The sequence below is a fragment of the Puntigrus tetrazona genome, chromosome 1 (genome assembly GCF_018831695.1).
Source record: "Puntigrus tetrazona isolate hp1 chromosome 1, ASM1883169v1, whole genome shotgun sequence".
NCBI classification, from domain to species: Eukaryota; Metazoa; Chordata; class Actinopteri; order Cypriniformes; family Cyprinidae; genus Puntigrus; species Puntigrus tetrazona.
This window is the reverse complement of record NC_056699.1, coordinates 16,056,939-16,074,224: the sequence shown is the minus strand read 5'-3', so window position 1 is coordinate 16,074,224 and position 17,286 is coordinate 16,056,939. Positions and strand designations below refer to the sequence as shown.

The window sequence follows — 17,286 nt, the reverse complement described above, 5'->3', positions numbered from 1 at the left end:
TTTATCATTTTTTTCAAAATTAAGTAAAATTTGTTGCATTTCAAGCATTAAGGAGATAATTCTTTGCGATTGGCAAAACATTAGAACTAAACCATAAATGAATCCTGAACACTAGGTGGCAGCCAGTAGCAATAAAAAAAAATTAATAAATAAAAAAAAAAAAAAAAAAAAAAAAAAAAAAAAAATATATATATATATATATATATATATATATATATATATATATATATATATATATATGCATCACCAGTAGATGGCGAAAATGTTTGCCAACAACCACTAAAACCCCAGAAGAAATGAGAAATGAACATCCGACCAATGGTAAACGCTTCCGGGTTGTGACGTGGGCCGTGTTGTGTTGTCATACTTGAGGAAGATGTCAGCGCACGATCACTTGTCTTTTTGTCTGTGCGATTTAATCAGGTAAACATTTACAATGACTTATTCTTTTATACATTTTAAAGCCAATGCCCGTGAACTCCAAACTCTTGTTACTACAGGACGAATGTTTAATACAATTACCTGCTCACTTCATTTTCTGTTTCAACGAATGAATAATGGAATCCTTTTTATGTACCTTTAAATGTATATTAATCTGCAGCGTAGAATTAATTTGAACGGAAACAAGCTATTCGTATCAGTATCAATTATTTGTCTCAAACTGATTCGTATACACCTGTATGAAATACTTGTTAAAATATTACAGGAAAAGCTGTAACAATGTACATTTTGAATGAGTTTGGAGATCACGTACTGACGTTTAAGGCTATAGAGTATCTATTTTGATAGGAAACACTGTATGTGAAGTGATTTTTGCCTTCCACAGGTTACTGTGGTCACTGCTGTTGCCATGTTTCTATCTGAGTCTTGCGCTGACTGCCGTCCTCTTCCTCTTCATCACGGGAGTGAGGACATGGCTGCAGATGAAGAGGAAGAGCAGGAGAGCTCAGGACGAGCGGCCCGCTGTGGCCTTCTTCCACCCGTACTGCAATGCAGGAGGAGGAGGAGAGAGAGTGCTGTGGTGTGCTTTACGCGCTCTTCAAAACAGGTCAGATATTTCTGCTCTTAAGAGTGTGCCGTTTATTTAGCCAGACATTTATGGGTCAGTGATGTAGTCCTTGTCCCTAGTTTACTGCAATGTTTTTTCCCGCCTTATTATTTTCTGGTCAAAATAAGTATATATCTATTTCTATCTATATATCTATTTTTTTAAATGTAATAATTTCGGTCATTTCTTGAACGCTGTTAAATCCCCAATATTTCCGCAGGTACAAAGATGTGTCCTTCGTGGTGTACACAGGTGATCAGGGTGTGATGGCTGATGAGATTTCAGATAGAGCGTGGCGGCGCTTCAACATCAAACTGCCCCGAGACGTTAAGTTTGTGTTCCTGAAGCACCGTCTCCTGGTGGAGGCCAAACTTTACCCGCACTTCACCCTTCTGGGGCAGAGCGTGGGCTCCATCTTCCTGGGCTGGGAGGCCTTGACCGAGTTTGTTCCAGACCTCTATATCGACTCAATGGGATATGCCTTCACCCTGCCGGTGTTCCGTTATCTGGGTGGATGTCACGTGGGAAGCTATGTGCACTACCCAACCATCAGCACTGATATGCTGTCAGTGGTTCGAGAAAGAAACCCAAGGTTAGTCCAGAAAGTCACGTTATTGTTCTAGAATTCAATGTAAATTTTCGTTGTTAATAAATTGTCATGTATGCATTCTTATATCTTCATTCTAGGTTCAATAATGTAGACTACATCTCGAGTAACCCTGTACTGAGTGCCATCAAAGTGATCTACTACTGTGTCTTTGCTCTGCTGTATGGCCTGGCCGGCTCCTGTAGCGATGTAGTCATGGTGAATTCCACCTGGACTTTGGGTCACATCCTGGCTCTGTGGCGCGCTCCTAGCCGCACCACTGTGGTCTATCCACCCTGCGACGTTCAGGCCTTCATGAACATCGAGTTTGAGGATGAGGATGAAGAGAAGGAGAGAAAGAAGTGTCATACTCTGGTCTCCGTGGGTCAGTTCCGGCCTGAAAAAGACCATCAGCTGCAGATCAAGGCTTTTAGAAAGCTGCTGGACAGGAGGGGGGCGGAGCCTGCCATTAAGCTGGTGCTGATCGGTGGATGCCGTAACCAGGAAGATGAAGACAGGGTTCAGATGCTGAAGGGACTGTGTCTGGATCTTGGTGTGGCAGATAGGGTGGAGTTTAAACTCAATATCCCATTTGAAGAACTGAAGAAAGAATTAACAGATGCCACGATCGGGCTGCACACAATGTGGAACGAACATTTCGGCATTGGTAAGAAATATTGCGCTCTTGGCAAAAATACTATAGACTGTTTCAACGACAACGGCAGACATCCCAGTAGAATCAGTTACTAAGCTAAGTCCTTCTAGAGTAGAATTGTTTTTTTGAAAACAAGCTAAATACGTTTCCCGCCTAAATCAGACGGGTTTATTAAAAATGCAGCTGGTAACCCCTGACCGTCTTCCCACATGTCCACAGGTGTGGTGGAGTGTATGGCTGCAGGAACGATCATCCTGGCTCACAAATCCGGCGGTCCGAAACTGGACATTGTAGTCCCCTATGATAACGGTCCGACTGGCTTCCTGGCGGACGATGAAGACAGTTACGCAGACGCCATGGAACGAATCCTTTCCATGAGCCCTGCGGCTCGATTAGAGATCCGACAGCGGGCACGTCAGTCCGTCAGCCGCTTCTCAGACCAGGAATTCGAAGCCTCGTTTCTTTCAGCCGTGAAGCCTCTAATGTCAACACTAGGACTGTGAGGGACAGAGGAGGGGGTCACGGTGTAGTTCAGTCTAGCTCAGCACGTGCTGACTCCGTAGCGCTTCATACCTGCCTGTCTTGTGAACATTCGCTCTTTAAGTAACAGCACTGAGGTAAGGTAAAAGCATCATGGGAAATGCTAGTTCTGGCGAGGAGCACCTTTCGCTTTAACTTAACGACAGATTGAATGACGGATTGCTGCAAATGAACAGAAAGCGGAAGATTTTGTTTCGTTTAAATGCAAACATGCTGTTTTTTCTTCATATGTTTTATATGTACATTATATATGATAGAGTAGTAATGTACTAGCTATGTTTTTTATTGCAACAGGTTTTAGTGGGTTACACAACAAGACTAATGAATCGAAAAGGTTGTTTCTAGGAAGATTCGATATATGCTAGCGGTTTACGTTCTTCTTTTTTTTTTCTTTATACAATAAATTATATTTGAGTGGTGATCTGGAAAAATAAGCAGATGTTTGTCATGTTTGGTGCAAAGTAGACTGAATTCACTATTAGCACATCCTTTTAAATAGCAATATTTTGAACTAGTTATTACATGCACAGTCACGGAAAGCTCGTTTCTGTTGCATACAGCTGTCCAAACCTTTTACATGATTAACAGAAATGGTTTTACGTTCTAACTGCTGTCCCAGGAGCACAGATTCTGGGTAAAGGAAGCAGTGTTTGTCTGTCTGGACTAGATAGGAAAGAGAGAGAGAGAGGCCAAGTTAAACAGCACATAGTATCTGGGGAAAAGAGAGGGCTGAGAGTATTTCAACAGCTCTTTTTTTTTTTTTTTTTTTTTTTTCCTGCAATTTATTATAGAACCTGATAATCAAAAATAAATAAATACTATAAATACTACAATAGAACAATACTATAAATACTACAATAGAACATTTTTTCTTAAATACTACTGAAAGCTACAGCACATTTAGTTTTCTCTGTATGCTTTGCTTTGATTAAGGATAGTGAAAGTTGAGATTGCGTATTTTTGCACAAGATTAGTAGGAGAGATCTATTAGTTTTTTAGATTTTATGCGAATAGCTGTATCCAGTTACAAGCTACACATAGCAGTTGAACTCATTTATAATAATTAATAAGAAATACGAAAGAAATTCGTACATAAAAAAAAACAAAAGTCATTTTGAATTTTAACAATATTTCACTATATCGAGCTGTAAGTGGAAAAGATGATTGGAGTACATTTGAGAAGAACATACCATTTTGTTTGAATCAATTGTGAAATTTTCTGCCAAAGTATGAGTTAAAATAGTTTCTACAACATTTTTCTCATTGAATGCTTTAAGGAACAAGGCTGTTTTTCATAACATTTGTTACTTGCGATATTCGTTGCCTGAAACTATAATTCTGCCTATACAGTTTTGCCGTTTGAATTCTTGAACTTTTATAAAAAAAAAAAAAAAAAAAAAAAAATATATATATATATATATATATATATATATATATATATATATATATATATATATTATTATTATTTTTTTAAATATTGGATGAAAAGCTTTGCATTTCATGACAAATTCCATTGTAAACCTCCTCACGGTGTGGCAACACCTCTTTCAACATGTTCAAAAACTGTGTAAAAGGTCAAAAAAGTTTATACAGAAATGAACAAACCTTGAGAAATATTAATAACTGATGATTACAATCCTGGTTTGTCAACAGCTCTGCATCCGTAGGTGATACGGGATTCCTCAGAAACCAGCGGTTAATAAACGGATTACATCTAGGTTTATGACACAACTAGATGCCTGCTTGATTTCTTCTTCTGTTCAGCTCCCCTTTGACCAACAAACCGAGAGCATGGCTGTATATCGTGTGCGCAACTTACTCCGCAATCTTTTATATTTGCAATTTTTCACATGCAGGAGATGTAACAGATGCATCATTCGAGCTGACTCTTTTCTAAATATCATTTTACAGTGAATGATAAGATCATTTATAGTGGGGAAATATGAATTAAATAGCAGTGGTTTAGATTCTCAAGTACATCACGTCCAAAAGTAATTTTACATAGTCGTTTTTGAAATCAGATTATCAGACCATATTCTGGGTAAAACGAGCGTTGCGTGACAAAGTTCTTCTTGCACGAACAGGAGAGAGAGACGCCAAATTAAACAACACAGAAAAGAGGAGGAGGATTATAAGAGCCATCACAGTTAAAAACAGGAAGAAAGAGCGTCCGCTGCGATTGAGAGGAAAATGAGGTGCTGTGCGTTTCTCTTCCTGCTGCTGCAGGTTTTAGGAGGTTTAGGTGAGTGAAATCGATATAAATATGGAAACGTATATGCGGCTTTTAGCTCATGCCGGTCCAACATGTTGACTCTTAACCTTAAAAGTATTTTTTGAGGATACGGTTGTAAATGAAACGCGTAACATGATCTCTTTAGGCTTTCCTCTGTTTGAGCTCAGCTCGAAAGCAGATGATGTTCTGCAGACGGCGCTCAATCAGCTTAACGCACGCATTGATAGGACTAACCTCTACAGAGTGTCCAAGGCATCTGTAAAGAGGGTCAGTGCACTCTTATTTCTACATCTGGCAAAACTGGTCATCAAGGAGAGACCAACAAATGAATAGTTCAAATATGCAAATATGCCAAAAATATCGACTGCTGAGAATGTGCTTTTCTTTACCTTTAGATTGTTCCTCTGGGAACGAACACGTTCGATCTGCATCTGAGGTTCGCTATTAGAGAGACGGAGTGTCAGAAGAGCTCTGGGCTCGATCCTCAGGGCTGCATGTACCGCAAAGGGTTTTTTGTGGTAAGTTGTCTCGAGATGTTCATATCATTATCGGGGATTGCTGATAGATGGTGATAATTGTACCAGATTTCTGCACTGTTGACAACTGAATTGACACCTTTTTAATTGCTCATGTGCATTTATAATTGCAATATGTGAATATTCATAGAATTTGTATAAACCTTTAATTTTCAGTGTAACAATTTATGATTTTAATAATTAGATTAAGAAATTAATAAATGCTGTAGAAGTATTGTTCATTCTTAGTTCACGTTAACTAATGTTGTTAACTGAGGTTAACTAATACACCTTATTGTAAAGCATTGCCAATATTTATAATATACTCATATTTTTATTTTTTAGGTTTTGTTAAAATACTTTTTTAAATATATTTATGTAACAATGTTTTACCTATTTTGGCCAAATAAATTTAGCCTTAAGCATAAAATATTTGAATTTTTTTCAATATTCTTCAATCACTAGGACTTATTTTTCAAATATTAAAAAAATGTAACTCTGCACACTGTTCTCCTAACACTAACAACAACAACAAAAAAATATATATATATATATATATATTTTACAAAATATTACTCACTCTCGACACTGTAAATATTCACATTTAATCCTCGCCATTTAAAATTAATTGTAAAATTGACAAGCAATTTCTGAGTATGTTTTTTTCAGTGCAACTCTTATTTTCGGACAGCAGTTCATTTTGAATTGAAAAAGCTCTAAAACGCATAATAAATATCTCTTCGTACATCTCAAATCAAAGATGTCAAATTTATTTCCAAAATAGCAAGTTTCCCCATTTTTTTTTGTCCAACACTTGTGTAATTATTAGGTTTAGGGCATATTTCAATATTGTAGAAATTGCCGTCTTCACGTTTTAAAACTATTAAGTAGTATATCTTTGAAAAAACTAGGAAATTTGCAGTGTTATTAAAATGTGTTCATTACTAATGCTGATAGAAACGTGTATAATGATGATGTGGTTGGGCTTGTAGTCGGAGGCAGGGTGCTACGTCAGAGCCCGGGTGAGTCAGGACCTCACTCGAATCATCTCTCTCAGATGCACAAAGACCGACAGCTCGAGCTCGGAGTCCAGTGAGGAGGTGAGTGTGAACATACAGACGTCACCACCAGTAGAACCGTGTCTAGTAGCTGACATTGATTACTGTGCAGTAGTAAATATTTATTTGAATATATTAATGTTTAAAGGTAATGTTTATGTACATTATTTTCATTTTAAGTAAATGAATTTTAATTTAGAAATACATGACTAAGCAGTGAATTAATTGCTGATGACTTTGTTCCGTCAACAGGGGTGGTTAGGATTACACTACGATTTAAATCATTTTGGGACTAGAGGTAAATAAAATATCTTTCACGCTTTCATATTAATATTGTGGTCACAATGCTGATAAATGTTTTTGACATTTGTAGACCGCACACACTCAACGTCGGCACCGAGTCTTATCATAGCTTCACCAATACGTTCGGGTCACCGTGACGGCACTGAAGCCGTTCACGTACGCGGAAACCATTTTGACAATCACCTGCCATATCACTGACCCGCTGGATGAAATCACACGAAGACTCTCCATACAAACAATAAGGTGCTATAAACAAAGCTAAATGAAAAGACTACTGTACTCAAGGGCCGATGACTGCAGCCTCCGCAAGATTATTCCCTGTGTAATTCAACCTCCGCAAGAAACCCAATAAAAACAGAAACATGGATGATATCAACATGTATAATTTCATTTTAAATTACACATTTTGCAGAGGGATATGCAGAGCATGATGTTCATTGACCTTTCATGACCGGATACTTTAATAATTTAATATTAACTTCAGTTAGTCACTTCCCAACAACCTGAAAAGTCTCTTGATATTGTAAATACATTCAATAAACAAATTCTTTAAAATGAAACGTGTACTTGATATGCTGTAATATGCATAACTGTTTGTACATATGCCAAGTGGCTCTCAAAGAGCCATTATAGGTGCTCACTGTAAGATTCTGAAGTTGCATGTCATGTCTGAACAGAGAGAATAAGCCAGAATCCTTTAGCAAAAGTAAAACCTACAGGGAAATTGAACTTCCTCTTTTTATAACATGAGAATATTTTGATCAGTTGTCTGATACACATGTTCTAGAATCTTAAGGCATGGCTGTATTCATGAGCCAATAATACAGATTATAATACAGGATATAAGATAAATCTATGTGAATAATGATTGTGTCATTCAGTCACATGACTTAAGTCCATCTCTTCATAGGTGAAGAATTTGTAAAAGTCAGCTTGAATGTTCACCAGAGGAAGTAAGGACCAACAAGGAACAGCAAGGCAGTCATTTGTTTTACCTAGACAAAGATCTATTGAGAATATCTACAATTTAAACAGGTCTAATCAAAAAAAGAGCAAACATTCCACAGTCTCACAGAACTAGACATTGGGGCAACTCCCTGAACAACAAGTCCTTCATTTTAGAGTTTTGACAAATACAACTAAAACGCACTTAGCGGCTCAAAGAACAATAGTGATCAAGATCCATTCTAGATGCATCCATTGAGCACTGGATCTGCCACACATGGTTAAAGTTGTGCCAAACTAATATACCAGCCAAATACACTAATTCAACCTACCCATCTAAAACTCCTCAAACAACAATAACCATCCAACCATTTAAAAAACTTCGGTCTGAAATAACAAAATCTCTTCGGATTATTAAATAATCAATAATATAAAAACAATATAAAATCAAAATTAAAAATCCCACCCAACCCCAAAGTTCGAAATGTTCGTCTTCCCAAAAATTCAATGAGATTAATAGTTTAACGTAGTTTTGTCTTCCATGCAGTACCAAGGTGTTGAAGTGAAATCACTCAGTTGTTTGGAACTGGAACTGATGCACTGTCACAAAGTCACAGTAAAGCTGAAATTTCTTGAGCGGTTTTGTACAGAAAAAGCTAAGCATATCAACAAAACGATGGCTTCTATGAGACAAACATGTAAATAGCAAGCAATTTTGTCCAGGAGAAGTTGCAGTTTTCTCAGTTTGTGAGTTTGGTGCTGTGGTCCCGCTTGGGTGGTGCGGGAGGAGGCCCTCGCCGTAGTGTTGCATAGCCTGAGATATTCCCGGACATGAAGCCACTACCACTGAGTCTCTGTTGATCATTCAGAAGCTCAGGTGGAGGTGGTGGCAAAGCCATGTCATCCATGGTGGCCACAGGGTCCACTTTGTCTCCAGAGACTCTTGAGGACTTGCGTTTCAGTGTCTTGCTAAGGTCCTCCAAGAAGTTTGGCTGCGTGGTGCCCTTAGGAGAAGAAGGGGGATTAGGGCCCCCTTGTATAGAAGGTGGTGAGAGCGGTGGAGGCTCTCTAATAGTGTTGTTGCAGCGAATTGATGCTGGAGTCTTTTTCAGGGAACTCCTGCCCCAAGCAGGCTGGGGCTGAGGATTGACCACAGCCACTTTTGGAGACAAACCATTTGGATCACCTGGAAGGGGCGGTGGTGGGGGGAGGTCAGACTCCAGTGGGGAGGTGGGAAGATGTCATTTTCTGGGGGTGGAGGGGATGGGAAGTCTGCAGTGGATTGGCGGTTCTGATTCATTTTGTTCTGCAAAGCCATAGGAAGATTTGCCAGATTAAGCTTCCCTGGTTTGGGGGGTGCCCGAGGACCTGTAGAAAGCTCTTTGGAGGGTGAGCTACTGGAGCTTGATGTCAACGATGAACTAGGGTTAAACTTGCTCACCAAGTTCCTGCGAGACTCCTGGTAATCCACAGAGTCATTGAACTTTGCACTAGAGTTGCGCTGAGGTGTCGGTGGAGGTTTCTTGACACCTGCAGATGAGCCAGAAGGGGATTTCCCAATAGGGGAGCCTGACATTGGAAGAGGAGGAGGAGGTGGAGGGGTAGGACCTGGAGGAGGTGGTGGTGGCGGCGGAGGTGGTGGTGAAGGAAAGGCAAGGGTACTCTCTGGAGGAGGTGGTGGAAATTCAGGTGACCTCTGTTGCTGCTGACCTTGACCTACAGGCTGCCATTTTGGTTTAGCCTTCACTGCAGGCAGGGACTGGGAAGCTTTGTGACTTTGAGATTCTGTTTGATTGGTTATTGCGGGAGACGCAACAGGAAACTGGCTAGCAAGCTGCTTAACTAGAGATGGCACTGATGAAGTTTGGTTGGAGAAGGGTAGTGTCTTGGAGATGCTGTGCTGCTTGGGAAGCGTAGGTGGGGGTTGGTTCTTCAATGGGGCTGGAGGTGGTGGAGGAGGAGGGGTGGTGGTGGGGGTGGTGGTGGTGGTGCTGGAGCTTGAGGTGCTGGAGCTACTGGGGATACTGGAAGAATGCCATATGAAGGTTTTGGTGCTGTTTGGGGTGGAAATCCACTAAAAAAAGTTTTGGGCAAAACTGCAGGTTGAATTGGCAGCTGCATGGGGGCTGGTGGAGGTGGTGGAGGAGGCGGTGGCGGTGGATTCAGAGCTGTAGCAAAATGCTGTTGGCGAGGGAGTGTAGGTGCTGATGGTGGGGGTGGTGGCGGTGGTGGTGGTGGAGGAGGAGGGAGGAGCAGGGAAATGGATCTGATTGGCTGGGGGTATTATATCCTGGGGAATATTGGGAAATTTGTGGGCAAGGACCTTTTTTAATCCATTGGTTATGAAAGGTGCCTGTACTGACAAAGGCGGTGGAGGAGGAGGAAGGCCATTTGCCTGAAGAGGGGTTGGGGGAGGTGGTAAAGGCTGCGACTGGATTGGCATTATTGGCGGAGGTGGTGGTAAAGGCTGTGACTGCATCTGCATTATAGGTGGAGGAGGTGGCAGGGGTTGTGACTGGATTGACACTATGGGTGGAGGAGGTGGTAAAGGCTGTGACTGCACAGGCATTATGGGAGGAGGAGGTGGTAGTAAAGGCTGTGACTGCACTGGCATTATGGGTGGAGGAGGTGGTAAAGGCTGTGACTGCACTGGCATTAGGGGAGGAGGAGATGGTAAAGACTGTGACTGCACTGGCATTATGGGTGGAGGAGGTGGTAAATGCTGTGACTGCACTGACATTATTGGAGGTGGTAAAGGCTGTGACTGCACAGGCATTATTGGAGGTGGAGGCGGTAAAGGCTGTGACTGCACGGGCATTATGGGAGCAGGTGGTGGAGGTGGAGATGAGGGGGGAGGAGGAGGGGAGGACTGTAAAACTGTTGCTGGGGTTGGAGGACCAAGCTTCAAAACAGCCATGGCTGATCCAGGTGGAGGCATTGGGGCAGGTGGAGGTGGAGGAGGAGGGGTGGGATGTTAGCCCCTGGTGGAATACTGTTCAATTGTGGTTTGGAGGCTGGTGGGACTTGTGGCACTTGCTGCTGGACTTGAGGCTGAGGCTTGTGGTGACTTGTTGCCTGAGAGGCATTCTGCAGTCGAGTGATAGTGCTGTATTTAGCGAACATGGTAGGTGTGGCATGGTGGGGACATTGGAAATAGGAGGAGGAGGGGGAGGAGGAGGAGGGGGGTGGAGGAGGTGGAGGTGGTGGGGCTGGAGCGGCCTGGGGTGGTACTTGTGCTGCTGCCTGTATCGGTGCCTGGGTGACACTCCCACGTGACTGTGGAATTGAATGTGGATGTTGCAGTGGGTGTGGATGTTGCTGTTGAGGCACATGATGAGAAGAATGGCTGCTATGGCTTGAATGGGTAGAGCGCATTGATTCTGGCCTTGCCTGAACAAATATAAAGAACAACAATAAATCAGAACATGTTATTTATTGTTCTTAATTTAATTTCTTTTAGGCCTTTAGTGTGTCACCATTTCACACTGAGCGCAATGCAAAAAAGTGAGGCACATAGTGCTAGGTGGGGCGAAGTAGCAATGCATTTTTCCTCAAATATCTCGTATGTGGTCTGCTGCTCAATATACATCATTCAATTAAGATAAATCAAGTTTGGTTCACACCAAGAAAATTGCGTCACACTGTGCCTGGTGGGAATAGCCCATGTTTTGATTTAAAAACTTAATTGTGCCAAATTTTTGCATTCGGTGTGAAAAGGCCCTGTGATGTTTAATCATGTGCCCATATAAAGAGATATATCATTCCAGAGCAAGAGGACGACTCACCTTTGTACTCTCCTCTATTTGAGTGCCTCTCTTCCAGGCCTCAGAGAAGATTGAACTGACTACACTCTGGGAACGGGCATGTGAGGATGAAGTCCCATCTGACATACCACTGTCTGCTTGACTCGAGTGGTTTGACTGTGATTCTTTGAGCACAAACAGTACAAACATTAGCCAGCAACCCATACATATACAGTCACAAGTCAGTAAAATCACTATTATGCCATGAAAGGAAATTGCTCCGTAACTACTAATGCCTATGATATTTGAAGGGTTCAAGCGATCATGTTCACGTTACTCACCAGGTATACTGACTGAGCTTGTGCCCGACTTGATGCTGGTGCTGGACAGAGAAGACCAGTCATAGGCAGCCTCTGTGCGCTTCATGGCTTCCTGGTAGTTCACATACAGTTGCTTCCCATACTGTGCATAACACATTCAATGAGGAATTGATATAAACCCAACATATACACACAGAGGGTTGAAGATTAAGCAATTTCCAACATGAGCTCTGGTTATAAATTCCTTTTTAAATACAGAACAGCTTTTTATATAAATAATTTGGGATAATAGTTTCAGAAGAACATGCTTTAAGGCCACAGGGTTTATTAACTAAACAGAAAGCATGACCGGCTATAGGAAGCTGTGAGATTACCTTAGCAATACGAATGCCATTAACCCATTGGTGTAGAGTTCTGACATCATCACAGCACAGGTATTTGATATATTGTGACTTCTTCTGTATCTGAGGGTGCTGTGGGCACAACCAACAACATTACCAAGACATTGAAGACAACAACGGTTACATTTTTATGGATTGCTAATGCTAACCAACCACTAGAGGGCAGTAAAATGGTTTAGTCAATGTGCATAATTCAAAGCCATCTGTTACACAATCACATGTGACTTGTCCATGTAGTTAGCCACCTGTCACCCAACCTGTTTTTAAATGTATCTTAAAAAAAACAAAACTAAACAAACAAAAAGAAACCTCACAGATGTAGCCTATTTGTATTTGTGAAAATGTACAGGAATCAACACATTTCTATTGATATCCCAGAAAGTTGCCGTGTTCACTACTGACGAATAGAGCAGGAACAGGATCAACTAAATGCTGACTTTTGAAAAGTATGTGAAATATTTAAAGTTTGAGGCATGGCCTTTTTTTAATTACATCAGAAAGTCTGTTACTGTGGCGACTTTTCCACGCCCCCAAGACGTGACGCTGATTTCACTAGCCGAGAAAAGCTGCCATCTATTCCAGACCTTCAGCAGTCAGTCTGTGTCATGTTTCATGGAATGGAAATGTCGCAACAATAACAGAGCAGTATGTAATTTTTACTTATATTTTAAAGATTCTATTCTAATTTTAATATTTCACATACCTTTAAAAAATTCAGCATTTAATTGATCCTATTGGCTTCAAAACTCCTGAAGTGTTTTCACTTATGTGTTCCATATACATCAGACGTTTAGCCGACGTTCCATGAGGGTGACGTCTGAGGTTTGCGAGATGATGTTGATTTACACTACTATTCAAATAACTGGGATCTATACAAATTTTTTAATAGGTTTTGAAAGAATTCTCATAAGGTCACCAAGGCTATATGTAATAGATCAAAAATACAGTAAACAGCAATAATGTTAAATATTATTACAATTTACATTAACTGTTTTGTATGTAAATATACTTAAAAATGTATTTCATTCCTGCAAAGCAAAGATAATTTTTATTTAGCTGCCACTATTCCAATCTTCAGATTTCTTTTTGTTATCGATCTTGTTTCTTCATATTTCTGCATTTTATTCTGGATTCTTAGATGAACAGAAAGTTTAAACGATTTAATAAAGCATTTGTTTAAACATACTTTGACAAAAAAAAAAAAAAAAAAAAAGAATAATAAAAAATAATCATGGAAAAAAAAAACAGATATTTTTTTACTGTCACACTTGATCATTGCATCCTTTTTGAATAGCTGTTTTCCGAAAAACAGACCCAAATATTTGAAAGGAAGTATATGAACCAGTTTTATAAAAGGTAACAGTCAACAGTGCACATCATTTACACTGGATACAGGACAAAAGCCATAAAATCACACATACTTTGAGCGCCAGGCAGTAGTCAGTGGGGGCCTTGTACTTGCTCCGGTAGTCCTGACCATAATAAACATTAACATGGTCCAACTGCAGGAAGCACACCAAATCTCTCGAAGCCTACAGGGATTAAATTCACCATATTAATATTGTATTCCTATTAATTATAATCTGTCAAATTTGAGTAGTTCTTAACAGCTTACAGTGACTGAAATTGAGATTATAAAGAAACACATTTAAAAAATAATACTATATATTTTACTGATAGCAGCAAGCTGAAGTAAATACCCAGGATCTACCACAAGAGGATATCAGTGAGTCTGCGCAACAGCATATTTATTACAGACAGACAAGCACATGACCTTAAATGTCAGAGAATTTAATACTAACACGAAAAACTATTGTTCACACACATGCTTGTCACTGACTTGAAATTGTATAAGAACATGAATATTGTATAAGAAAATACGGCAAGGAGTTCTCTCTGAGAATTAAAGCCTCATGATTTATTTTAAGTGGATGACAAACAGCATATGGTTTGTGTAGAGTATCCTCAGTAAAGCCATAAACAGGAAATTCCACTCGAGTTTCTCAAGTTCTGTGTCCATTTAATGGGAACATAACACCAAATCACATGATAAAAGAAAAACACAAACAATAACACTGACCTTGGCTTTGCCCTTCGGCACAAAATAGATGCCAGATGCCCTCAGCAGAAAGTAGCGCTTCTTCCAAGACTTTTTGCCATCCTCCTTCAACCACAACACTCCCTCAATTTCAGGAACAGACACCGAGCTCCCACAAAAACACTCCTTCAAGATAAAAAGAGACAAAATATATCATTCTACAATCAAGCATTCTGAAATTCTATCATTGACGATGGTCACATCGTAACTAATTGTGTGCATGTATTTGCAATTTGCATGTTAAACAAGGAAAGCAAAAAAATTCATTAATTAAATAAATCAGTTTATGCACAGAAGGCAATAAGAGAATAGGTGTAGGCTTGTATCAAAGCTTTTGCTGATTTTCTGAGCGTGACAGTTGGTTTAACTGAAAATAGTACCACTGCAAGATGATATCAATCTTGAATATGTATTATAATGTGCAGTTTACCTCTAGCAATGCCTCCTTGTTTCTGTCTGCCATCTCAGAGGTCTCCTTCCTCCCAAGTAAATAGTTCTTAAAACATACACAACATGCAACAAGTGAATCAGGGTGAAGACATAAAACATACAAACATAAGGAATCACAGCTCATTAGTATTACTTTAAACCTATCTTCAGATCAGCGTGTGTACATATGCACTCGTGTTCACAGGTTTAGGTTCAGTAATGTTTAATTAACAGTATTTTTGAAAGAATGCTCATTAATTTTACATTTACTTGATCAAAATACATTAAAATGGACTTTTGTGAAATATTACAGCAATAAAGCTGAATTTGAAGCAGCCACAATTTTAGTCCTCAATGTCACACAATCTTTCAGAAATCTTTCTAATACATAATCTGCTCAACAGAACAATCTTATTATTGAAGTTAGAAACTGTTGTGATGCATAATTCTGTTGGGAATAAAACATTTTATTTTTCGGTACATTTTGAAGAATAGAAAAACAATTAAAACAGATTAGTTTTTTTTTCAAAGTATATCAGATGCTTTATATCAAATGCTTGCTTACTTTTATATTTTATAAATAAAAAAAAACATACTGATCCCTTTTAAACAGTAGTGTACAGTTGAGTTAAAGCTGTCAAATGTTTCTAATTTTGCTGTTTAATTAAGCAGTGACTTTTTTAATGATTAAAACTGATTTTGAATTTTTGCCGTTTAATCAGATTTGATGTCACAAAAAGAGCTTCACCTGTGGATTTTTGAAAAGTGCATATTTTTCAATCCGTTCAATGAACATGAGTTTGTTTTGACTGTCTCTGGTCCAGTTGAGCAAGTTCTCCACCAGGTTCTCGTGGTCTTCAAAAATTCTCTCTGAGGAAAATGATTGAAAGAGTGAGCAAGAATGAAAAGGTACAAAATCATTATCCTGTTGTCCCTGAGGTTCCCGTGCGTCCTCACCCATCTGTAGCTCAGGGATGGTCTCAACCAGGGCCCAGTCTGGACTGTAACCACAGTGAGATTTATCCAGCAGACTGTCCAGCACCTGCCGGACCGTCTGCCTCTCATCCACCATCATGGTCTTTGAGCTCTCATCTGACATGTGTACACGTATCACCAGCTGAAAAAGAAAGTTTGCTTCATTCCAGTAAATTTAATCCAGAATACAGTTATATTGACATATATTTCAAGGAAAGTCACGTTCTGTAGATAAATATGCAGTACATTAAAGCCATATATGACTTTTTTTAGTAAAATAAATAAATACATGTTTAGTAACTCTCCTTGAAAATTGGATAAGATAGAAAAAGAGTAGCTAGCAAGTGGCCTGTAAACACGGTAACTTTACCCATTCTGTTTAAAAGTCATCCCAGGATGCACTTCTAGTTGGCTGATTTGGTCAAGCTGGTTGCCCAATATTTGATAGGTTATTTCCAAGCTATCTGGAATTTTACCAAGAGGTGGCTACTTTAAATAAACTACAAAAATCAAGTACATAAAAAAATGCAGAAAAAAAATCAAGCCACTTGCCACTTTTCTAGGTTATGGTTTATATATTATGTTCTATAGCTTTCTATTTAAATTATGCTGTTTTGTCTCTAGAAGGAGCATTTAACATTAGTAAAACACTGAAGAGACTTTTTAATTTTTTTTTCTCACTGCCTAGGCATAAAATAAATTCTACATTTATAATTCTACACCATCAAACCTTGGACTGAGATAAATTTGGAATAAATGTTGCTTTTTGTAAAAGCAATAACTGAGGATTTTCTTACAAACAGAATTTAGTTTATGGCACTACTCTTTAAGCAGGTTTTGTTTTGTATATTTTTGTCATGGCTAATAGAACGTCTGGTAAAACTATAGAGACAAATTCTCACTATTAACTAGTTGCTTATTAGCATGCCAATTATTAAACTATTGGCTGTTTATTAGTACTTATAACGCACATATTCTGCACGACCTTATTCTACATCCCTAATCTTATCCGATACCTACATTTAACAACTACCTCACTAACAATTAATAAACAGCAAATGTAGTTTATTGAGGCAAGAGTCGCAGTTCATGTTTTGTTAATGGTGAGAATTGGACCTTAATATTGTATTGTATATATTAGTAACTTAACTGATTGAGTGGATATATCGACTGATATATCGACCCTGGATATAATGTCGTTCAGATATGAAGATTTGTTGCTTTTTGCTGACAACGCAAGTTCCATAAAATGCAATACATATTAACACAATGATTAACTTTGGTTCTGTCAGTTTTGGCAAATTTAAATGGTTTTAAACAGAAACAAATGAACGGTTGTAACCAATTCAGGAAAAACATGACATTCATCTAAAGCTTGCTGGGATATTATATAGAAGGGAAAAATCAATAATTATTGCAGTATGTTACAAATATGTT

General features: G+C 39.1%; 4 protein-coding genes across 5 annotated transcripts in view; 2 read left to right on the top strand and 2 right to left on the bottom strand.

Moving 5' to 3' along the window:
- The first annotated feature begins 304 nt into the window (after positions 1 to 304).
- alg11 (ALG11 alpha-1,2-mannosyltransferase) lies at positions 305 to 5,048 on the top strand. 2 transcript variants are annotated; one of them, XR_006251556.1, is made up of 6 exons: positions 305 to 423; positions 827 to 1,048; positions 1,269 to 1,640; positions 1,736 to 2,301; positions 2,509 to 2,906; positions 4,914 to 5,048. XR_006251556.1 is itself a non-coding variant. In XM_043246241.1 (5 exons), the coding sequence occupies exons 1-5, from the start codon at positions 377 to 379 to the stop codon at positions 2,790 to 2,792; spliced, it is 1,491 nt and encodes a 496-aa protein (XP_043102176.1). In that variant the 5' UTR covers positions 305 to 376; the 3' UTR covers positions 2,793 to 3,263. The 2 variants fall into 2 exon arrangements, 1 of the variants encoding a protein (XP_043102176.1); XM_043246241.1 differs by lacking the exon at positions 4,914 to 5,048 and having other exon boundaries at positions 2,509 to 3,263.
- spp2 (secreted phosphoprotein 2) lies at positions 4,930 to 7,498 on the top strand. Its single transcript, XM_043246259.1, has 6 exons — positions 4,930 to 5,071; positions 5,208 to 5,329; positions 5,458 to 5,580; positions 6,570 to 6,677; positions 6,888 to 6,933; positions 7,009 to 7,498. The coding sequence occupies exons 1-6, from the start codon at positions 5,020 to 5,022 to the stop codon at positions 7,134 to 7,136; spliced, it is 579 nt and encodes a 192-aa protein (XP_043102194.1). The 5' UTR covers positions 4,930 to 5,019; the 3' UTR covers positions 7,137 to 7,498.
- LOC122348759 (ras-associated and pleckstrin homology domains-containing protein 1-like) lies at positions 7,306 to 9,954 on the bottom strand (the record flags this gene model as incomplete). Its single annotated transcript, XM_043244609.1, is given in 2 exon segments — positions 7,306 to 9,111; positions 9,114 to 9,954. Coding segments are annotated over 2 exon segments (1,329 nt in total), but the record flags the coding sequence as incomplete, so codon positions are not given.
- raph1b (Ras association (RalGDS/AF-6) and pleckstrin homology domains 1b) overlaps positions 9,953 to 17,286 on the bottom strand; it is a 40,334-nt gene continuing 33,000 nt past the window's right edge. The window contains 10 exon segments of the mRNA XM_043246230.1: positions 9,953 to 10,847; positions 10,850 to 11,273; positions 11,669 to 11,811; positions 11,968 to 12,088; positions 12,321 to 12,419; positions 13,769 to 13,879; positions 14,428 to 14,571; positions 14,876 to 14,941; positions 15,623 to 15,744; positions 15,832 to 15,991. Of these exon segments, the coding sequence (XP_043102165.1) occupies positions 9,958 to 10,847; positions 10,850 to 11,273; positions 11,669 to 11,811; positions 11,968 to 12,088; positions 12,321 to 12,419; positions 13,769 to 13,879; positions 14,428 to 14,571; positions 14,876 to 14,941; positions 15,623 to 15,744; positions 15,832 to 15,991 (2,280 nt within the window). The 3' untranslated portion in view covers positions 9,953 to 9,957.

Excerpts from the sequence above, each read along its gene's own strand:
- spp2 (XM_043246259.1), top strand. The coding sequence starts at position 5,020 with ATGAGGTGCTGTGCGTTTCTCTTCCTGCTGCTGCAGGTTTTAGGAGGT. Across the intron at positions 6,678-6,887 it reads GCTCGGAGTCCAGTGAGGAG|GGGTGGTTAGGATTACACTA; the intron begins GTGAGTGTGAAC and ends TTCCGTCAACAG. Across the intron at positions 6,934-7,008 it reads AAATCATTTTGGGACTAGAG|ACCGCACACACTCAACGTCG; the intron begins GTAAATAAAATA and ends TGACATTTGTAG.
- alg11 (XM_043246241.1), top strand. The coding sequence starts at position 377 with ATGTCAGCGCACGATCACTTGTCTTTTTGTCTGTGCGATTTAATCAG. Across the intron at positions 424-826 it reads TGTCTGTGCGATTTAATCAG|GTTACTGTGGTCACTGCTGT; the intron begins GTAAACATTTAC and ends TGCCTTCCACAG. Across the intron at positions 2,302-2,508 it reads GAACGAACATTTCGGCATTG|GTGTGGTGGAGTGTATGGCT; the intron begins GTAAGAAATATT and ends ACATGTCCACAG.